This window comes from Electrona antarctica (assembly GCF_951216825.1).
Source record: "Electrona antarctica genome assembly, chromosome: 22".
Lineage (NCBI taxonomy): Eukaryota > Metazoa > Chordata > Actinopteri > Myctophiformes > Myctophidae > Electrona > Electrona antarctica.
This window is the reverse complement of record NC_136805.1, coordinates 14,412,785-14,435,425: the sequence shown is the minus strand read 5'-3', so window position 1 is coordinate 14,435,425 and position 22,641 is coordinate 14,412,785. Positions and strand designations below refer to the sequence as shown.

Below are 22,641 nucleotides of genomic sequence, written 5' to 3'. Positions count from 1 at the left end.
CTTCATGTTACTCGGCATCCTGAAACTCTTGCCACACTGTTTACAGTAGTATGGTTTTTCTCCAGTGTGGAGACGCAGGTGTGCCTTCAGATTACCCAAGTCAATGAAACTCTTGCCACACCGTTTACAGAGGTACGGCCTTTCACCGGTGTGGAGACGCAGATGTTTCTTAAGACTACCTGACCGATTGAAACTCTTGTCACATTGTTTACAGTTGTACGGTTTTGCTCCCGTGTGGATACGCTGGTGTACCTTCAGACTACCTGACTCAGTGAAAGTCTTGTGACAGCGTTTACAGTGAAAAGGTTTCTCTCCACTGTGGATACGCTGGTGTTTCTTCAGATCACCTGACTGTGTGAAACTCTTGTCACACAGTTTACAGTGAAAGGGTTTCTCTCCACTGTGGATACGCTGGCGTGCCTTCAGATTAGTTGTATTTACTTCTCCCGCCCCAGCTAAATTTGTGGTAAACTGTTGATGACTGTTAGATTTTGGTTCATCTGTGTCTCTTTGTTTCTGACTGGTTACAGAGCAGTTTATTTGCTGACAGGCTGCTGAGGCATTCCTCAGTGTTTGGCAGTAGATGTTGCTGTGGCTCCTCTTTATGTGTTCATGGAGGAAGGTGGAGGCACAGGCATATAGACACTGAGAACAGGAGACCTGAGTTTGGAAATACTGGGGCTCACTCCTTCCTTCCATCATCAAATGCAGCTATAAATGGACTGTGATGAGAATGAGAGTTCTACAGTAGAGTCCTCTGTTGGGGTTGGACAATATGTCTATATATTGTATTACTCTCTCCCTTCTCTGTGTCTCTCTTCAGTCACTCTCGCTGTCTGTCAGGAAACTCTACACATCGCACTGATATGAACTGAAAGTCTAAAGACAATTCACATCGCATGGAGTGAGGTCACACACAACATAAACTGTTGCAGTGCAAGCCTAGAAAATAATGTAGATTTGTGCAGGCTATCCAATGTTTAAGTGATTTGTCTATGACATCATCAATAGCCTATGTCATCATCACCATGACAGAGATCCACATAGAAGCCATGCGGTTGCATCTGCCTGTCCATCTCTTAATAGAGGAAGACATTTGAACAGTTGCTGACACTGTGGGCGCTGCAGGGGGCATGTTCTCTCCTCTGTGTCATCAGTGCCTACTAGATATAGGTGGGGTTGGCAAAAGGGCCTTTCTGTGTGGAGTTTGGATGTTCTCCCTAATGACCTCTAGGGTAGGTATACCCTCACAAAAAAAGAATGCTGGTACTGCCTCTCCCTGGCCATCGTGCTTAGCCAATCAAATCATCTCAAATTTGGTACACACAATGCTGGCAAATCAAATCATCTCAAATTTGGTACACACAAACCCAAAAGCTGAGCATAGGAGGGGCTAGAACCCGTCAAATATATATATATATATATATATATTGCTGAGGTGGAGCCACACCCACCAAAAAAGAAGAAAACTATAAACAAAACCAATGTGTTTTACTGTTATAATACTGCTGTGGCACATTGTCACACCATAACATTGCAATTATTATATTACAATTTACACAACAGTGTGAATGAAAATGAATGTATAATAGGATAAAGAAAATGTTCTTCACAAGACAGAGTCTAATTGCATGGCTTCTCTGTGCAGGCTATGAATATCACGTGTGCCGTTTGTGAATAAAGAACCGATGTTGTGCTAATGTGAGGTGAGTTGTGATTGCCATTGCAGTGTCAGCTGAGTTGTGTGGTTAACTGTGATATCATGCCTGCTTTTGTGGGGCTGGGCCCTTCAGCACCATGCTGTAAAGATCTACTGTATGTATCCCTCTCTGATGAATGATACTGACTTCTTAAAGAACATAAATGAAAACATGCACTGTACCTAAAGCCCTATAAATCATACAAAATAAAAAGCCAATAGACTACAGTATGTATGAACATATACTGAATGGATAGAAGAACTCCTTAATCCACTGTCATTAATTGTGCCTGAGATAAATTGACGTAATCGCTATTTCAGTCCATCAGCAGCCAAGTGTCCTTAATCAAGACACTATCTCCTTCTTGCTCCCTATCATTTTATAAATTGCTGTCTGTTGTCATCTTGTCATATTGTATGTAGTACTTGTTTTTTTTAAAGAAACATTGTAGATAAAGTTGAGCATGTCTAATTCAGGTGCCGGTAAGGCCCCAAGTCCTCATATTAACCACTTAAACCCTCTAGACTTGGACCATCTATACACCAAATCTCTTCGCCGATCTACAAGCTCAGAACGCATCGCATTGCTGGGGATCAAGTGGTTAAAATGTGACAGCAAACAAATTCAAGAAGACCTTCGATCACAGATGAGGATGAGGAGACGGTAGAGGTTGAGAGTGACCACCAGGAGGTTCTTAAACGTGTAGAAGATGAGCATCTGGTGGACCACCTTGAAGTACACCATGACGGTGAGCCGGACCACCAGGAAGGGCCCGTCCTGGATGAACAGAGCCTCCAGGATGCTCCACAGGTCGTTTCTGAGGCGGGAGAAGACAGGGGAGCCACCAGCCTCTGACTGATCACCAGAAGGAGTCCACAGTGCTGTTGAGTTGGATCAAATCAGATAGAGACACGTGGTTTAAAATGGTTTTATGTGGTGCCATGGACGAACTGTCATAACATAAGCACGTTGACCTCATTGGACTGTACCTGAGAGATGGAGTGGGAACTGCAGCATAGACCAAGTCCATACTGCCATGACAATGTACACCACGGTCAAGCTGTTGTCCCTATCCGCACGCAGGCGGCAGGCACGCACGCACATACACGAACGCACAGACAGAAAGACACAGACACACACATAGACACACACACACACACACACACACACGACACATTTCACTTTATTTGTTTCATCCATCCATCTCCTTATCTCCATTCTCCTCTAATGTTCAGCCATACATGCTTTCTCACTTTATCCACTCTCATTCTCCAACCAACCTGATGTCAGACCAGTATTGGAAAGGATGACACCCAGCATGTCCATCTATTAATTCACTCATTCACCCACGTGACCCACCCAACCATCCATTAATGAATTCATTCTCCCATCCTTCCCTTTGCTCCCCGCTTGCTCCCTCCTTTCTTACTTGACGTCAGAGAGGGTTTCGGATTTGAACTCCAGGATATCGGATGCGGTGCCAACGAAGATGAGCAGCAGCTGGGAGAGCTGGTCTCTGGACAGCTCTCCGTCACTCGGCAGTAGCCATTTACCCAGGATCAGTAAGAACAGCAGCATCTGATGCAGGCCCAGGATCCATGCATTGGCACACACTGAGGAGAAGGGGTTTACTCCCTGAAGGTGAACACAATGGTGAGGTAGAAAATAAACCAATACATTGGATCAGGTATATTTATTAACCACTTTCAACTTTCATTTGTAAATTAATAAAAAAAAACAGTGCTTAAGTGGTTAAAATATCATCTGTGATCATTACATTTGGTGTAAGAGTATGATCCTGGTTTAGGAGAGTGGGCCTATTATTATGACCAAGATTATGAAATAGAATAGAAACCAACAGCATCTGGTGCAAGCCTAGAATCTAGTCATACATTATTGCGGAAGACTGTATAATAGAATGCAAGGAAAATGAGTATGGTTTAGCAATAAAGATACAATGAAGCATCTCGAAACATCAGTTAATGAACATCCGCACTGTAGTGTGACTTAAGGGTTCTGTATCAATATGGAAAATGTCCTAGGGAAAAATCTAAATGTTTTAATTTGAATTATATCGTGACAGGACTTTGCTTGCACTGGCTTTTTCTTTTGCAAGTGGAGTGTGTGCCGTAGTAAATTACACAGTAACACAGAAAAGCAGTTACAGTAGCTGATAGCTGACTACCACTTAGTGTTATTTATTTAACTGATGTTGTTTCCTCTAAGGCTAAGCCAACAATCAGTCACAATCTGTCTGCATTCTGCCAGTGTGACCATGCCAGTCTTGAAGGCAGCCATGTGAAGAAAAAAAGGGGGGGATATAGAACCCTATTTTGGGGCAGGCACATTGGCATGAGACATGCTTCGAATTTGTGAATTGAAATTTTCTGGAGGTGAAGTGGTGTGTTTTTCCCTGCCTGCATGTGCTCGGCAACTCGCTTAAACAAGTCTCAGATCAGAGTAAATGGCATGAACACTAGTCAATAAACAATTTGGGGCTTCAAAGCAAAAAGGATATGTGAATAATCTGAATATGTGAACGTGTGTGCTTGCGTGCGTGTGTGTGTGTGTGTGTGTGTGTGTGTGTGTGTGTGTGTGTGTGTGTGTGTGTGTGTGTGTGTGTGTGTGTGTGTGTGTGTGTGTGTCTGTGCATGTGTGTGCGCACGTGTGCATAGAATTTCAAACCAACTTTCACACTCTATGAGTTCCAGTTTAAGTACAGCTGTTCCTCTCTTGCGGAAATAGCCTCAAAAGAGGAATAAGTAGCATGGGGAAAAATTGTATCACAGCCATAAATCTACCTGTAATCAACTCAAAGGACTTCCTGAATATAGCAACAAAATATTCTCATTAAAATATCTTTCCAAAAAGATGTTTGTGATACAGTGTGTTCTTCTCAGTTTGTAATTGTTTTTATTAAGGGCGGGCTGTTTCATTAAGACACAGTAAGCTCTGTGAATATGCTCGTAGTTATGAGGGGAAAACACACCCACAGACTTACAACAGGCCCTTTGAGGTGAACCGGCATTACAAACACATTGCAGGAAAAGAGCCCCACTGTCTAGACGAGAGAAGGCATGGAAAAGCTGAACTGTGAAAAACAAAATCTGAATAACTGAACATGGGCTTCAAGACCTCAGTGGAACTGAAGAGGTCTTCTATCCCGGCATACAACATATATATTTTGGTGGAAAAAACACTATCCTTGCCTTATTCTTTACAAATCCAGTCTGTGAAAATATTGACATTTTTTCAGTTAAGTATTTCATATCACACTGATGGATTTCACCTTTAGAAATAGACTATTTGAAATTCACTTTGGTTGAGAATGGTGAGGCTTAATGTGGATTAATTTCATTTGATTTGTCTGGATCAAGTGATTCATGATGGGGGGGGGGGGGGGGGGGGGTTAGGTTATAGCAATGAAATACTACTAGGAAAATGTCTGCTGTGTTTTCTTACTAATTTATTGAAGTGGACTGAAACAGATTGCTATCCCGTTTAAACTACGAGTCAGATCGATGAATCTGAACTTACCTCGCTGCCATTGGCCCTCTGTTGATTGAGTAGGCCCACAATGTTATCATGTGAACTAAGATCATTACACTAGAGAGAATGAGAGAGAGATACAGTACTGTAATAACAGTAATAACAGTATTGAATAATATTAATTTGCAACTGACCAATTATACTAATCAGTATGTAGACTAGATAATGCAGCCATATGTAAAGTAATAAGAGGAGAACACAATAGAATATAATAGTAAGTGTTACACTTGTGTCACTGGATTTGTTTTCTTCATGATGAAGTTGTATAATCCATAGTGATGGAATGATGCTGATGAGAAACAGGAATATAGCTGGAGAGAACCTAGAGGGGAATGGAACAAACAGCATAACCTTCAACAAACTGTGTGCGTAATTTTTAGGTCAGACCCTCATACCTGTATTGCTAGATCTGACTCCTATTAGCCTACATTTATTGGATATTATGCCCTCATGGGATACAGAACATGTGCTTGTGGCCTGGGCCGGTTTAGCGGTCCAGGCACCTTGGCTGGTAATCCAGCATGACAGTGTGTCGCGGGTTCGGGTCCCGACGAACTTTACTGTGTGTCTTCCCCCCATCTCTGTCCCCGTTTCCTGTCTACCTAGTAATCTATCAATAAAGGCTGAAAAGCCCAAAAAATACCTTAAAAAAAGAAGAAAATTGCGACGGTAGGTTGGTCGCGCCTCCATATAAGGTCACGTCTCGTGACATCACGCGTCCATATATGGTCACGCCTCGTGACATCACCCCTCCATATATGGTCACGCCTCGTGACATCACGCCTCCATATATGGTCACGCCTTGTGACATGTCACGCCACCATATATGGCCGTCTCCATATATGAAGATCACAACGACACTGACCTCATCAAACCCTGGATAGCCATACATGGAGAAGACTGGATCATCACCTAGATCTGCATATATGGAACCGGCCAGCAAGTCATCTGACGTCAAACCTCAAACCCTTAGATCTCCATATATGGAGCTGACCTGTTCTGACATTCCATATGTTGCTCCTACCCCACCCGTCCTTCCTCTTCGATGTCTCCCTTTTGACTGATACCTGTCCATTCAAACTCTAGACGGGCCCACCCAAAAGTTATTAGTGCAGCCGCACCCGGCAGCCGGCGAAAACTAGAGTTTTCAACAGCCCCGAAAATTAAGGCCTGGCCCTACTTGAGCCCTCATCAAACCCTATACACTCAAGACACTGACCCCGCTGCCACCCTTAGATCTCCATTATGTTCTGACATTCCATATGTTAATCTGACCTCATCAAACCCTGTACACTCAAGACACGCTCCATATATGGCAAGACCTCATCAAACCCTGTACACTCAAGACACTGCCCCCGCTACCACCCTTAGATCTCCATGGAGCTGACCTGTTCTGACATTCCATATGTTGATCTGACCTCATCAAACCCTACACTCAAGATACGCTCCATATATGGCCAGTACATAATTCATTCCATATGTTGATCTGACCCCCCATGCCAAAGCACTGGCACTCGCCCAGTCGCCCAGCAGTCTGCCATCACCCAGGTGGAAAGCGTTGTACCTCTAATAAATAAATTCCTCTTTTTGCCTTTCTCTCACTGTGTAAGCGAAATTACTAATCTTAATTGTTATTGTCATCGTAATTAAAGGGTATTCTAATTCAAGTTCAAAGTTATAAAGACAATGTATATTAAATGAATACCATGTAAACGACTGAGGGATAGTGAATAGAGACAAAGATTGGCTGTTACTTACAGTGGGCAATCATTTAATCAAATGCTGAATGAAACCACAAACTATTTGGTTACTCATTGATTTGAATCTGCCATAACATTATTTTTGTTTGTCCTGCCCTTCATTGAAATTGATTAGGGTTATTTAATTTACAAAGAGAAAAATAAGCAGCTTTAAGATAATTAAGCATGTATTTTAGTCAATCAAATTATTGAAATCATGGGCCTAAAAAACCCCATTATGACTCTTCACATATTATTATAAATGAACAAAGCCTTTCTCTATAATAATTAATTTAAGACAATACTTGTATAATCATTTCACTTTAATTTCCCCCCAAAATCAGCTTCTGCAAGTTAAAGATGGATTTCATCTAATCAGTTTGAGTTTATTATTCTGTTCTTTAGAAACTGCTCACCAGGCTGTTTCATCTGAATGCCAGATGTTTATTTAGCTATCGGCTATTTAGCATATTTAATAGTTTGGAGTCTTTATAGGCATTTAAGCTTTATTGTGTTGAGTGCTTATAGCCTAAATCAGTGCATTCTTGGATGGTGTTTCAGAGAGTTATGACTTATGAGGTAAATGCATTGTCAAAAAAAACGTGTTTGATATATTAAAAAGAACATACTTTTGAATACAAGACAATTTTAAGATTTTTTTTTTTTTTTAAACTTACTTTCACTTTGTAGTGGAGTAGTCTAATATGACCAGGAGTAGGCTAAGTACAATAATGGGATGGGTCATGTAATTGTAAATGAAACGTGTATTTAATTTTAAACACAGCCTACCATTTGTAATCCTTCCCCTTTCTTCTCTTCAGTGTAAGGAACATCTCAGCCACCTGGGGTAAGAAGAGGACGGTCAGAAGCCAGTAAAGACTGTTTTTCGTCACCCATACCACAACAAATACCCCTAGTAATGACACCAGAATAAAGAGACACCGCGTCACCACCGCACAAAAAAACTGCACGAGATTCATAATTGATACGAACTACAGTGCGTAAAACCCCTCGAAATGCAGCTGCCGGTGTCAAAGTCAAAGACATTATAGGCTTGCGCTCATTCTGATCTGTTTTAATGATGCACTGCTTGGGCATGGGGATTCGAGAAGAACAAAGTTTGGGCAAATGGGCACGCCTCTCACTCTGAACCATAAACTCTGAACCGGCCCGGCTAAACAATGTGGTCACTGTGAGGTCAGCATGCTGCTGACACCCACCACTCAGTCAGCAGTCAGCCTCACTCACTGACACTCATGCTTGCTAGCATCCCAGAACATAGTCTATTAATGAAACATGCGTTCACGTTGGACATACGAATTCCAACTCCAATATCTTTTATTTTTGCTTTAATAGGCTATATAATAATATATGAAAGTCTTTTAAGTTTATCAGCTAGATGAAAAAGATCCCATACCCCAAGAGGGACATCTGCGCTGTGATTGGTTAATTTATTGTTAGGCAACCGCTGGGCAACGAAAAGAAAAAAAGGTAATATCCCTTAATAGTTAATATCCTCTCTGGCTGGGGCCCTTTTACGTTACCGACGTTGTAAGACACTTATCTTAGAATTTACACATATGCCAACATGTTTGTGTTTTGTTTTGTTTGTTCGGAAAGAACTCCAGCATGAACTGAGTCCAGCAGACTAGCTAGCTTCCGTGATGATGTTGCCAAGGTAACGCAAGGAGCGTCAACATGTCCGCAAGAGCGAAAAAACACGAAAAGAAAGAACAGCGAAAAGTAGGTGATATAACTTTCTACACATTAAACGACTGTTGACAAAAGGCCTTTAAAATGCAATGCAATAATTTTTAAATGTGTATGCTTTGTGTCAGTTTATGAATTCTAGTAGTTTAGGCCTATATAGTTACAGCTGATTTTGTCATTTGTCCTACAAGGAAGACGACAGTCACAGACTCTTATTTCTCCAATGGAATGTACCCCCCACACAAATCAACCAACTGTTGGAGATGACGGTGGAGGATGTTCAGTTGTAAGTTGCTCAAGAAAGATCACTAAATGATTTAATAGTCAGTTGCTTGTCTCCACTCTCCAGTTTACTCTTTACTGTAGCCTACCTATATGCAACATAAATAATTGTATGCGATAGCTCAAATTAGAATACAAAGAGCTCATAGCTAGTCAGCTACCTATGATCCTAAGTGTTGGACGTGTACAATCCCAAATACGTATTTCAGCAAGAACAACATACATGACAAACCAACTTCCACATTGAATATTTCTGATCTTGTGTGCGTCCACTATCAGGCAATTTGAGGCCATCTTCAACTATAGGAACCAGCGGACCTGTATGAAAGAAGCTGCTCTGCTGGACTACTATGTTTCTGGATTCTGGTGGGCCAAAGAAGCCAACTTCAGCTCTACACAGCTGTCCTTCACTATGGCTGTGCTGCAAATGATGCTGGACAACATGAGAGGTAAGTAAGTGAAACAGCAGGCTGACACAGAGACAGACAGGGAACCCATGCAGGCAGGTTCGGCACATCGGTTGTGACAGATTGTGGGACAGAGAGACAGCACACGGAGATCAGGAACACAGGCAGGCAATGTGGCAGACATATACAAAAATAGAGTCAGTCAGGTAACACAGAAAATATATTTTTCATTTTTTAAGTGATTAAAGTAACTATAACGGGCAAAGTCAAATTATGCCTCCTAGAAATGTGTGCTGAATTGTCATTCCAGAGAAGCACACTTCTTTTCTTGATAACTGGGATGGGTTTGCCAAGGCGTTGGAAGCAGCACGACGGTATGCTGCCTCAGATGGTGATATCAATCCACTGCTGGACGAAGAACAAGCCATTGCACTCACAGACTACCTCAAAAACAGGTAATGATATATCCAAAAAGCATTCTTTTGGCTTCCTTCTACTTTTGTTTCTAAAAGCCACCTAGACCCCTTAATAGACAATTCCATTGTGTTATCGTGTTGAATGTCGAATGGCTTGTACATTAATCAAATAGTCACTGCCGCCCACTGAATTGTAGTCCTATAACGTTCCACACTAGGTGGCAATATTCTTTTGACCCTTGAAACAAAACAAATAACTGTCTCTAATAAGCATCTTGACCAATAGTTTTGAAACCCAAAGGTGAGACACTGACTGCAAGCCTAAAAAGTGGGTCATTAAATTATTAGATTTACGAGCTAGCACCAAAGTAAATTATGTGTAATGTGGAAAACACTATAGCCTAGCATGTGCCTAGTTTGAGAATGGCATATTTGTCGAGTACATATCACACAAACACCACACTTTAGCTACACCTAATTTATTTGTAGTCTTTTTCAGAACTACAGGCTGTATGAGTTTCTCTTCACTAAACCCAGAGAGGAAATACTGATTGGTATGGAGGTGAGTCAGCTAAGCTAAACTCTCAACATTGGGTCCAAATGGAAATGTACGGGTCTGTGACTCTGCGAGTACACTCTCAGAGTTAAATGAACACTGGGCACCCGAACCAGACATTGAGAAACAGTGTATGTTGTCCTGTGTTCCAGAGGACTATTGACGTGATTAGTAGTGAGGATGCTGGCGCTCCATTGGAGGAAGGCATGTCAGCTGACCTCTATTTCCACCATCTGGCACCGCCTCCTATCCAAGAATATGAACAGGTGATGGACGGATGGATGGATGGATGGATGAAATAAATTGATATTTCAATGGATAGAACACATCTAATATGATGTGGATTATTACTGAATATATTGGTGGAAGGGTTAGATATTAATGATATAAGACGGATTTGTTCATCTGAATGCATGGATAGTAAGATAATAGAGTGAATGGATGTTCGAATGAATGGATACGTAAATACAAAGTTGCATGAATTAATGGATTGTGGTCTGGAAGCATATTTTGGTTTTGAATCCAAGTTGAATTAATGGGCAAATTAATGGTAAAATTGTTGAGATATTTTAATCTGTTGAAAATTAAAATCTAAATTCCATAACATACTGGAAAATGCATTTAAATGCTGGCTCAAAATACAATACATGTCCAAAATTTAAACTTGCTTTTTCTCATATGGCCACTGGTGGGCACTGTCTGCCTTTGGAACAATATGTTGTCAGCATCACAGACCTCAGCTTCTATTACTCTGCATTACAACATGCAATGCAAAAGGCATCCAGTCAGCTTATTGTCTGGTGCACTCACTGCACTGCCACCTAGAGACTGAGCTGGCCATAAATAAATCCATCATTTACGGTAATACATTTTTGACTTTCTATAATGTGTATGGCATACAGTATGTCCTGTGTACAGCATAGCCCTCACACTGAGGGCTAATGGGCTCCGATTCCACTGGGGCAACCCATAGCATTAAAACAATATTTTGAGAAAGCACCCATCACATAATTATATAGAGAGTATGCGCATGCTTAAAGTGAATGGCACATCGAGTGGCAAATCGAGTGGCAAAGCAACAGGCAAAGTGAGTTTAACATTGTTTAATGTTGTTTAATGCAATCAGATATGACTTTTCTGTGTGGATGTATGGGCTGTCAAGGCCAGAAAGTAGTTTTTTGCCACTCAGTAGGCGTTCCTGCATAACTTCCTGGTTTGATGATGATGTCACGCGCATACCCTCTATTATATTGATTGGTGCTTTCTCAAAATATGTTTTTCATAATGAAATTATATTATGAAATGGAGGAACGAGTGTTTCCCTTCAACTTGCAGTTTTATACAGAAGACCACACATACAGTAACAGTATAAACATTGGACCCGATTTTCAAAACAGATATTCACCGGTGAGGTTTTTCCCCCATACAGGCGAACCAGGAAGAGACAGGAGAGACACAGCAGAATGTGTACCAACACCCTGGAAGTGATGTGGAGGACAAGCAGGGGGAGAGTGCTGCTGCATATTCCACCCAGGAGGTGAAGGAGGTGCTGGCAGAGGTGACCAAAGACATGTTGGGACACCTACAGGTACTCCTCGACCATAAAAGACTCCTTTCTTATGTCCCACCTGGGATTCAAACCCTGGCCCCCCACAAGAGAGACCACATGTGTACCACTTTGGGCAATATCCACTGGCAGTGGTAGAAAGTAACTAAGTAGGCTAACATTTACTAGTACTAGTACAAGTACTGTACTGTAACGTTTCCAAGTATTTCCAATTTTCAGTACTTTTATGTGCCATTTTCAAAACCTTTTTATACATTTGAAAACTTGCGAAATGGGACATTCTGCATAATGAGTACTTTAAGTACATTTTGATACCAATACTGTACTTTTATACTTATATAAAGTAATTTATATACTTGTACTGGAGTATTTCTACATTGCAGTATTGATACTGTTTCTTAAATAATGTGAGTAGTTTTTCCACCACTGGGCAACAGGAGATATTGCAATTATGAGCTTCAAGCAGTACTACTTGTCAACCAGTAGGTGTCCTGGCACCATTTCTCAATGGAAGAGATTATGGCGAACACCTCCAGCCACAGCAGATGTGCTAGTTATACTTTACTATATCATAGAGATTGGTTAGATTGTATTAAATTAAATCAGTTCCAGATTGCAGTTTTAAAGTCAGGTTGGTTTGGAAAATATAAATTGGCATTAATATTCACAGACACACACACACCTTTTGGTAGATGGAATAATTTGCTATATGGAACTTCATAAATCAAAATATAGTTCTGTATATGATTCTTAGCATCACATGCTAGCTATGGTTTTCTCTTGCAGTCAAAGAAAAATGTTGAAAATGGTTAAAAGAGGGCACTTGGCTTCAGAAGTCAGGGAAAGCAGATACTGAAGCCAAACAAGTTATCTTATCTTTTCTTTTTTTGAGGGTGGTGGTAGTGGTAGTGGTGGGGCTATACCCATTTGATTCCATTTGTCTTTAAGAGCTTTGGGTATAGTAAAGTGTTTCTGAGGTGGGATCTGTGAGGATAGAGGCCTGAAGACTCTTCATGATACCATTAAGCCGTACACAACACTCAATAAAAACTAAAAACTCAATTGCATGTAATTATACAATCATTACGCCAAGCATGAAGGGTGATATTATTCTGTAAAGTGTCATAGCTGCCAGTATCGGCAGCCTCCTGTCAGTGCATGACAGATCCGCTCCACGGGCACACAACAATCTTAATAGTAAGTAACCCTATAGCTCTGTTTTTCACTACTTGTCCTCACAAGTCGTACGCATTTGGTATCTCTCTCTCGTGGAGTTGGTTAGGATTGGCTCTTATAAGGGATCATGTTGTTTTCAAAGCATGACTGGTATTTATTGTGCTTTTAATAAGCCCGCAGGGAAATCTAATAGCAAGGAGAGACCGACATAAAGGGGAGATAAACCAAATAGAGAGAGATTGTTATTAGCAGAGATACTGTAGAGGGAAAAAAGAGAGAGAAAGGGGTAGATTTATTATAAATACATTGGTGGGAAATGCCGAAGACAAAACAGACAGACAGACAGACAGACAGACAGACAGACAGACAGACAGAGAGAATAAGAAAGGACTGATAAAGTCCTGAACAGCTGCAGAGTGAGTGTTATGTTTCTCTTAATAAGTGAATAACTGTCTCGTAATGTGAAACCATCCATCCACTGCTCAAAAAGTTCAAACACATGCACATACACTGGTTCTTAACAACTTTATCCCTACATACTTAGTTGACCGGGGTCCCCCAGAGCTCTATACTAGGTCCGTTCCCCTTTTCCCTGTACACCACATGTCTTTACCAAAAATAGCAGATGTACAAGCTCACAAGCTGTCTCATTGTTGTGTGTGTGTGATGTGTTGTGAGCTTTAGACCTGCTATTTCCGCTGAATGTCTTTCCCTATTATGACATGTCATGCCCAGAATAGGGACGAACGCTAGGGTTCAAGTGGTTAAGCCTGATCTATACTTTGTTGTGTTTGGTGTCGCGCGCCGAAACTAGTTCACATGTGAGCTTTGTAGATTGGCTTGTTTCGGTGCGCAACTAATTCTTCTGCACTCGCACACACTCATTTGAAATAGAATTGTGTGTTTTCCAGTGGCGTGTAACTAAGTATAAATCAGTCATAACTCAAATCCCTAAACCTAACCTCTAAATGTTTTTTGCTAATTGTAAGTAAGCCTAATTCCCCACATCTTTCTTTAACCATAAAACAAACATTTCTCTTGTGAGGAGTCTGAGGATCAGGACAATGGTCCTCTCAATGTCTATTTCTCAAATTCTACTATAGGCTTACTTGTGGAGACATTGGCCCTCACAAGTATAGTAATACAAACACACACATGCACGCACACTCACAGTCTCACTCACACGTTCACTGGGACCGATTATCAGCCGTCTCCCAGCAGGCCAACAACTGCTATTTCTATCTGCCCCCTGTTCCTGACAGGGTCATTTACTCCCACTCATTTAGCTCTTGCATATGTCACATGACATGCTGAAAGAACATGGAGAGATAGCTAACACAATATGCAATATCACTTATGAAGCATGATGAGGCATTACAGTCACAAGCAGGAGTTGTTGAAGGACAGAATACAGTGGCATTAGGTGGGGGAGAGAGAGAGAGAGTAGTTGCAGTAGTACAGTAGTAGTAGAAGAACAATTGCTAATACTAACTAGAAAGATGCAATTCTTGAACAATTGCAAAGTGTGGTTGCCACAATCGCTAATATGGGCCCCTCCCCCCTGTGACGTGTAAGTAAGGGGATTTATCCCCCCCAAAAGTTCATGATTTGTGGCATTATTTTGTAAAATAGACCCCTCCCACTAACTTCGGAAGCTGATTACGGCCGAACGATACGCACTATCATTATGAGACAAGAGACATGGTATTTAGTAATTTCAATGCCTTATCAATAGAATACGGATTAATATGCCATAGGGGAAAAAAGAAGAAATAGCCAAGTAAACAACCTCAAGGAGTTGGAATTAATTTGTTTGTTATATACTGATCACTTCACAGTCATACTACATGCATTGTTCATTGTAATTAATGCAATATAATGCATTATGCACGAACAGCGCATATACACTTTTAATGAGCTTATTTTGTCACAATGCACTCTGAAGAAAGTGCATTCTGCAAATTATGCAATGCAATCTGTTTTTGTTGCTGTATAGTAGGATCGGGTGACCTCAATAGTTTCTTTAAATATTATACTGTACAGCCTGTAGTGCTAAAGGACAGCCCAAGCAAGCACCAATATAATCAAGTTTTTTTTTATTTGTATTATTGTTATTTTTTTATACTTTTATCCAATATGCGAAATCTCTCTCTGTCCGTCCGTCCGTCTGTGCATGTGTCCATGAGTCAAAACCAGAGGCAAAACAAGAAGAAAGTTGGTCGGATCAGCGGATCTCACCCAAAATATTGATGGAGAACTGATGTCATAGACTGGCCTGGTAACGGGTACAACGGGTGTTGCATAACTGTGCTGGGCATGCATTTCCAAGTAGGCGCCCACCGGTCTAGTAAGTTAGTAACTATAATAACATAATGTTGTCAAAAAGGTCAAATAATGGCCATTATATCGGCGAACCCATGTATCGGGCTCCATTTTCAACTGGCTGTCCCACTTCTCTTTTACTGTGTGATAAAATGCCTTCAATGTTCCAATGCATGTACAGTACGGACTGTGAGAGCATGCATCTTTACGTGCTTTTAAGTCTCCCAGGCTGCAGGATGGTTTTTTTGTAGTGGAGTTGTTTTTAGTTTGACACAGATTGCCTGTGCTGTTCCAAATTGCATCTTGCTGGTAAACGATATTTAATAACATCCATCTTTTGCCTGTTCACTTTCAGCTCTCTCTCTCTCTCTCTCTCTCTCTCTCTCTCTCTTCCCTTCTGAGGATAATCACAACCATACATTTTATATTTGTAACACATTATTCATTAAAGACAAATTGTGTTATAGTTCAAAGTATATAGGGAAGACAATTTAGAAACAGCCCCCCCCCCCCCCACACACCCTTCAATGCAAGAAGGAGGAAGATATTTGACTTGCAGAGGTTTCCCAGGAGTCTCGCTGGGCATGTGGCTCTCATCATGCCTTATAAGGTCGACATTCAGAAAATTGGCCAGTGTAGCTGAGGGTGAATGCCATAAGTGGATTGGAACCATTTAATTTAGAAGTATACAGTGACCCAGAGAAAATAAATGGAACTGTGCTGCGAGGCCATAAACATGCATGGCAGTACACAATTTAGAATATTTCGAAGGCCCCTACATTGGGAAGTATATGGTTATAATTAGCGATTCTCAAAACGGATAGTTGCAGTAAAAGGAATAGGAATAACGAAATCATGGCAATGGGGGGGGGGTGTGTGTGTGGGGGGGGGGGGGGTGCTTCCTGTTTTGAGTGTTTTCAGTAAAACATTTTCAACTTAATGGCTATACCGGATTTCACAATATGTTAAAATAGATTTATTTGGATGTAAACAGATTGAAATGATGGAAAAGGGATAATTTATGGTCAAACGTAAGGTTTTTTTCTCTCGTGGAGCTGGTTTTCATGAGCTATGTTAATTTGACTCTGAGAGTGAGCAAATTCCATCTGTACAACGTTGGAGTTAAGTTAACACTGAGGGTTTTACTGCAATGTTTTGCTGTGATCATCGCAATACAAGCTGACACTTCTTCAACTCGGACATGGCTCTCTGCCATTATTTGATCTGTGTATGCGTGCGTGCGTGCGTGCGTGTGTGCGTGCGTGCGTGTGTTTGTGTGTGTGTGTGTGCGTGTGCACACACATGTGCATATGCATGCGCCATTCCCAGGCCGAGTTCGGTGCGAGGCTGAGATTTCAAGAGGAGGCATACACTGCCAAACTGGAACATCTGAAAAACCCCACTGCCAAAGACTAGCTACAAAGTGTCATGTCTTCAATCATTTATTCACAAATGCTGTAAATATTATTCAGTTTCACTTAATAACATGCCATGAATAATTTATGTCAGACACATGCTCGATTTGAATGGCTGCAGGCGCATTTTTACACATTAGTCGAAAAATGAATGTTGTAATGTTTTATCTTTTTTTTGTAAATGATACCACTTAATCAGAGTGTCTTGATAGTGTTTGGTGTTTCAAAGTCTAAAATGATGTACAGTAGAGTGACAATAAGAACATCATGTGGTGTTATGAACCAAGGCAGTCTACTATAGTTCATTATGTTCCAAAATACTGCTGTGGAATAGAATGGAGACTAAATAAAATATTGAAAGCTTGGCTCTGGGTTTGGCAGGATGTTTTTCTTTTTTTTCTTTTTTGTTTAAGTACTGTATCCCATATAATTGCACTAGAGCCTCAGCTGGAGCCAAAATAGGTGACAAACTTGAATCCCAAGGCCAAACTATAAATGACATCCAACCACCACAGTTACAGAATAATTCCAGGGGAATGTTGGTCAAGATGAACAACTCTTTTGTGGACGTCTGCAGACTTGCAGCACATGCAAATATATGACCCAGGCAGTTTCACCACCCTGGTGTCTGTGCTATCAGAAATTGGTAACTGATAACATTTTAGGTGAGAACTAGGCCATGCAGTTGGTCAATCTTGATTCTTTTCCCATTTAAAACAGACGATTTAGAAATGTGTTTCATATCAACATTTCTAAATGCGGAAGTTGTCGACAAAACAGATTAATTTAATTTCCTTGTCAAGTACAATTTTGAAATAGATATTGTAATTGATTCCTACATTATCGATATATGCAACTCGTGCGACAGCATGGCCATCACACAGCATGGCACGGGGGCTTGCTTGGCTAACACATTACCTTGCTACCGTGTTTTCAAGTGATGTAAAAAGTAGAAAATAATCTAAATGTTATGAGATTGATTTTCTTCTTGTGGTATGTACTGTAAGTGAATTTGCAGATCAATAGAGAACTTGTGGACCTTGGTTATCATCTTCTGGTTTTGACTTGTGCTACAAAAATGTGTAGATCTCAATGTATAGAAAATATAGATTTCATGCCAGATCTAAAATAAAATTCAGAAATGTTCAATTATGTAATGTCTTTTCTTTTGTTGAGAACATTTATGAGTAGTTTGCATTAGTGAGTCTAGAGACTAGTATTTTGTCCACAGCTCATGGCTACATACTAAATGTAGTGGTTATACTGTATATTCTACGAGCCAACTGGACTGTAGAATTATGTATTATATCCAAATAATAGTTGGCAACTTGCCATAATGGACAATGGCGTTGTTAACCGTATTGACTGCAGCCAAACAATACAATTTGGCTGATGTTAATTTGCAATCTTTGTGTGTGTGTGCGCGTGCGTGCGTGCATGTCACATGTGCATCCTCCTGGCAGCTCCTAGACAGATTAAGTCCTTCACACACTGATTCTCAGGCTGCTTTGTTTGACTGAGAAACTATATATGCAGCAGCGTCATCCAGTGTGCTACACCCAAGGGGATGCATGCACGGGGTAGCACAACAGTCCTGCTCAAAACGTCCCGTTTGACTTTCAAATGGAACAGAAATAGGCTCCATTTCCCCTTCAAAAACTATCTCACTTTACATGTCAGATCACATTCAAATCCAACACAATTGTTTTAGCTGCACAACCTTGTTTGTATCTGGTTCTCTTGGTGGTTCTGAAAGTTGGGTCCAGGGACCTTTTTCCCATACAAATGTGGTCCCTGGCACAAAAAAAGGAGAAAAAAATCTGATGGGGGTTCATGGCCAAATACATATTAATTTGGGGGTCCTTGACATTCACGTCAACTAACATTTAAATCCCACACAATTGTTTTAGCTGCATCGTGTTGTTTATACGTAGTTCTCATTACAGCTGCTTTATATCTCTTTTTGTCTTTAATAAAACAGAAATTTGATTTGGTGTTTTCCTGTTTCCAATTGTCTTCTAATCAAATGGTATTGGTCTTTGTTTGAGAGGGACGTCTGGAAATATACAGGTATGTGTGTGCACTACATGCATACATGGCACATGTCAATATGTAGGTGTTTGCTCCTCTGCGTGCGTGCGTGCGTGCGTGCGTGCGTGCGTGCGGAAGGTAAAATAACCTGCCCTCTTCTGGTAAAGACTGCATATTGCAGATACGTTTCATTTCCTCATTCCAGACCACAGAGCAGTGAGATGTTGCCGGGAACCCCATTCTGGAAAGAGGGAAAAAAAAGGCCAGTGTTTCCATGTTTAGATTTCAGTGAGCGCAGAAATATATGACAGTATATCACCGTGTGGAGGTGGGGTGTTAACAGCACAATGCAAGAGCTGTCCTACACTCAGCGTATCTAAGGCAACTACTACCATATTGTTGCTGTCGGACAGAAACCTTGTATCTATGATTCAAAAATTTATGCTTTTTTTGTTTCGTTTTTTTGTAAATGAACGCCATACTTCATCATAAATGACTGTCGCACTGCAGTAGTGAAAATAGCAGATCTACAAGCACACAACGCCTCGCATCGTAGATTTGTAGATTGGCTATTCTCACTATTTTAAATTGTTTTAAAAATGATAATAAAAAATGAACGGTTTTGGACATACAAGGTTTCCACACGACAGCAACAATATAATCTCATAAATAGAGAGGTAATAGTATCCATGTGTGCAGCAGTGCTACAGCTACTAAGATGGGATCCTGCATCCATAATGCATCGCATTAATCAGTCGTTGGAAAGTATTGTATATATTCAAGTACAATTTTGTGGTAAAGACGTACAGTTACTTTACTGGAATATTTACCCTTTGTGAAACTTTTCCACTACATGTCAGAGACAAATATCATACTTTTTCTTTTTTGGACAGCTTTAATAACTACTTACTCAAGGGGCGACTGTGGCTCAAGAGGTAAAGCAGGTCGTCCAATGATCCATGGGTCGGCGGTTCGAATCCCGGCTCCTCCTGTCTACATGTCGAAGTGTCCTTGGGCAAGACACTGAACCCCAAATTGCTCCCGATGTGCTGGTTGGTACCTTGCATGGCTTCCGCAGCAATCGGTGTATGAATGGGTGAATGTAATGCACAATCTATGTAAAGCGCCTTGGATAAAGGCGCTATATAAATGCACCATTTACCATTTACCATTTACTTTATATATCTATCTATATCTATATATTCTGAAAGTAGTCATTGCTATATAGATAGTGTCTGTTCAGTAACAGAGCTATCACTGTCTTTCCAGCTCTTTAATAAAACAGAAAATACTGTACTGGTGGTATATAGTTACTTTGACTTAAGTCCAAAATCTTAGTAGTTCTTCCTCCACAATGCAGTGGTTTTGTTCCCATCACTGCTGACACTTCCAGCATTGACTGAATTCCAGGGCAGCTTATGCAGTGCTCAGACCAGGACATGTGAGAGTATTTTTATTTGCTTGGAAACATCCCATAAAGCCTAATGTGCTCGACGTGCACCCTGCGGGGCTAGACCAGGACCAGCCTGTTTTATTTTAGGGAGACATTATTGTGTGCAGAAAGCCGCTACAGAAATGGCACTTTAATCTTTAATGTATGTAAAACTCTGAACACTGGTTATTGTCTCTCTAACAATATATTTTCAAACACAGGCATGGACACGTGCTCCCACACAGTTTTACAAACCCTCAAAGTTTGTGAGTGTTTATTCTTAACCACTTAAGCTCTTTATGTACTTCTTCGTATGACAAACAGCAAAAATAGCTCCTCTACAAGCTGACAATGCAATGTATTATTTTTGGACAAATGTTGACATAAGATAGGGACAACAGGGTTAATGTGGTTAACATACATTTTGTATTAAAGTATTAAATTGTGGTATTATCAAACCTAAATATATAAAGCAAAGTAAAGCAACGTTCATTGTTTACCCAGGGTGAATGGACTAAGCTCGAGATGCTTGTTTACAGCCAGACCCTGCTCATAGAACATTTCATGGTAGGGGTTCAATGCCTTGCTCAAGGGCACTTTAGCGGTGGTAATTTTAACGTGCCGGTCCGGGGATTCGAACTGGCGACCTTCCGATAACATAATATATATAATATAACACATCAGAAAGCAAATGCATGTATTTAATGAATGACCAGAGGGAGGATATCAAAAGCAGAGGGATCCCCCACCCCCCTGCAAATCAAACCCTGCCTGAGTAGTGCAGAACAATGCAGCTGAAATATTGCAGGCATGTACATAGAGTACAGTAAATCATGAAAATGTTAAAGACATGACAAAAGTAGTAAAAGAAGAAAAATGTTAATGAACGACAATTGACAAATCAGAAGACAAGGGTGCCATTATGTACATTGGCCTTGTGTTCCACTGGTCATAGCTAACCAATAAGAGACTTGTTGTACTGGACAGATTCCTAAGATGTTTTTTTCTGAGATAGCTGCTATCCTCTGGAAATAAGCCATTGACCTCTGTTCCTCCAATTACAACTAAATCACTCAGCAGTCGTGGTGGAAACATGATTCCAATCTAACACAGATTTACTGCTTTTAATCAACGCAAAATATGGCCGCCAAGTCCGCATGCCAGATGTCTAATTAAGTCTTTCATAAGCACTTTGGTTTTAAACAAACTCTCTGTTTCTCTCAGTTCAAACCGCCAAGAGAGGGTTTAACCATACTCCTGAGGCCAAGAGAGGGTTTAACCATACTCCTGAGGCTAGAGAGGGTTTAACCATACTCCTGAGGCCAAGAGAGGGTTTAACCATACTCCTGAGGCCAAGAGAGGGTTTAACCATACTCCTGAGGCTAGAGAGGGTTTAACCATACTCCTGAGGCTAGAGAGGGTTTAACCATACTCCTGAGGCTAGAGAGGGTTTAACCATACTCCTGAGGCTAGAGAGGGTTTAACCATACTCCTGAGAGGGTTTAACCATACTCCTGAGGCTATATTGGTTTCCGGGAAAAAAAGAAAAGGAAACCGAACTGAAGTCGGGTTTGAAATTGAATGTTCAACCTCAGTGCATATTAGCCCAAATTAGCTTACTGCCAAGTGCAGGTAAATTCTGTCTGTGGCTGGCAAGTCATTTAGTTTCCACTATAGCCACTTTGGCAGGCGGCCAACCTTTGCAGGCTACAACTAACCTTTTCTGTTGTGAGAGCTGCTCTGGCTGGCTCGCAATGAAATTAAACTGCAGGGTCACATTTTAACACTTACATTTGTGTTACTTTTAAAAGACATTACCAATGCAGAATATCAATGTCTTGTGAAAAGCATGCAACAGAAATGTGTTGTTCAAAGCTATAGTCAAAGATACGTTAAAAAATAATCACCCCCCCCCCTCCCCATGACCTGGTTGGCATTAATGATGTTTTGAATCTCCAATTCCTGGACTTAGCCATGTTAGCTTTCTTGGGATTAGCTTTCTCGGGCCATTGTGTGTGGTCACTGGTGCTGAAAATCAGGGCTGGGAGGGGGAGGGGGGGGTGTGTGCAATTCACATTCAATTGAAACAACTCAACAGTCTTTTCTGCAAAGAGGGAATTGAGCTCGGTCCTCATGGTGTCGAAACAGGGGGGGCTCTGCTTCCCTGATTCCTATCATTTGTTAGAATTAATATGATGAACATTTGAACTTAAAACCTTCACAATGACGAAAGCCACTTGAGGTGGAAAGTTAGCCATAATTAAGCCCTATATATTCCTGCAACAAATGGTCCATTACAATATCTGACCTAAAAGCTCAATAGCTTGTCAGCTTTGCCT

At 40.9% G+C, this 22,641-nt stretch overlaps 2 protein-coding genes across 2 annotated transcripts; one reads left to right on the top strand and one right to left on the bottom strand.

Annotated features, from left to right (window-relative positions):
* Positions 1-1,690: 1,690 nt before the first annotated feature.
* LOC306915456 (transmembrane protein 26-like) lies at positions 1,691-7,891 on the bottom strand. The gene is made up of 6 exons (XM_079492785.1): positions 7,778-7,891; positions 5,475-5,571; positions 5,238-5,306; positions 3,130-3,335; positions 2,690-2,769; positions 1,691-2,581 (listed from the first exon to the last, which is right to left on the bottom strand). The coding sequence occupies exons 1-6, from the start codon at positions 7,819-7,821 to the stop codon at positions 2,325-2,327; spliced, it is 753 nt and encodes a 250-aa protein (XP_079348911.1). The 5' UTR covers positions 7,822-7,891; the 3' UTR covers positions 1,691-2,324.
* A 1,070-nt stretch (positions 7,892-8,961) lies between these two features.
* On the top strand, positions 8,962-16,840 carry cabcoco1 (ciliary associated calcium binding coiled-coil 1; the record flags this gene model as incomplete). Its single annotated transcript, XM_079492232.1, has 7 exons — positions 8,962-8,984; positions 9,260-9,429; positions 9,698-9,842; positions 10,293-10,365; positions 10,512-10,625; positions 11,789-11,947; positions 16,754-16,840. The coding sequence occupies 7 exons, from the start codon at positions 8,962-8,964 to the stop codon at positions 16,838-16,840; spliced, it is 771 nt and encodes a 256-aa protein (XP_079348358.1).
* Between the last annotated feature and the right edge of the window lie 5,801 nt (positions 16,841-22,641).

Coding starts and splice junctions, on each gene's coding strand:
- LOC306915456 (XM_079492785.1), bottom strand. CDS start 7,821: ATGTTCCTTACACTGAAGAGAAGAAAGGGGAAGGATTACAAATG. Junction 5,307..5,474: donor ACAAATCCAGTGACACAAGT/GTAACACTTACT, acceptor CATTCTCTCTAG/TGTAATGATCTTAGTTCACA. Junction 2,770..3,129: donor GAAACCCTCTCTGACGTCAA/GTAAGAAAGGAG, acceptor GCGTGCGGATAG/GGACAACAGCTTGACCGTGG.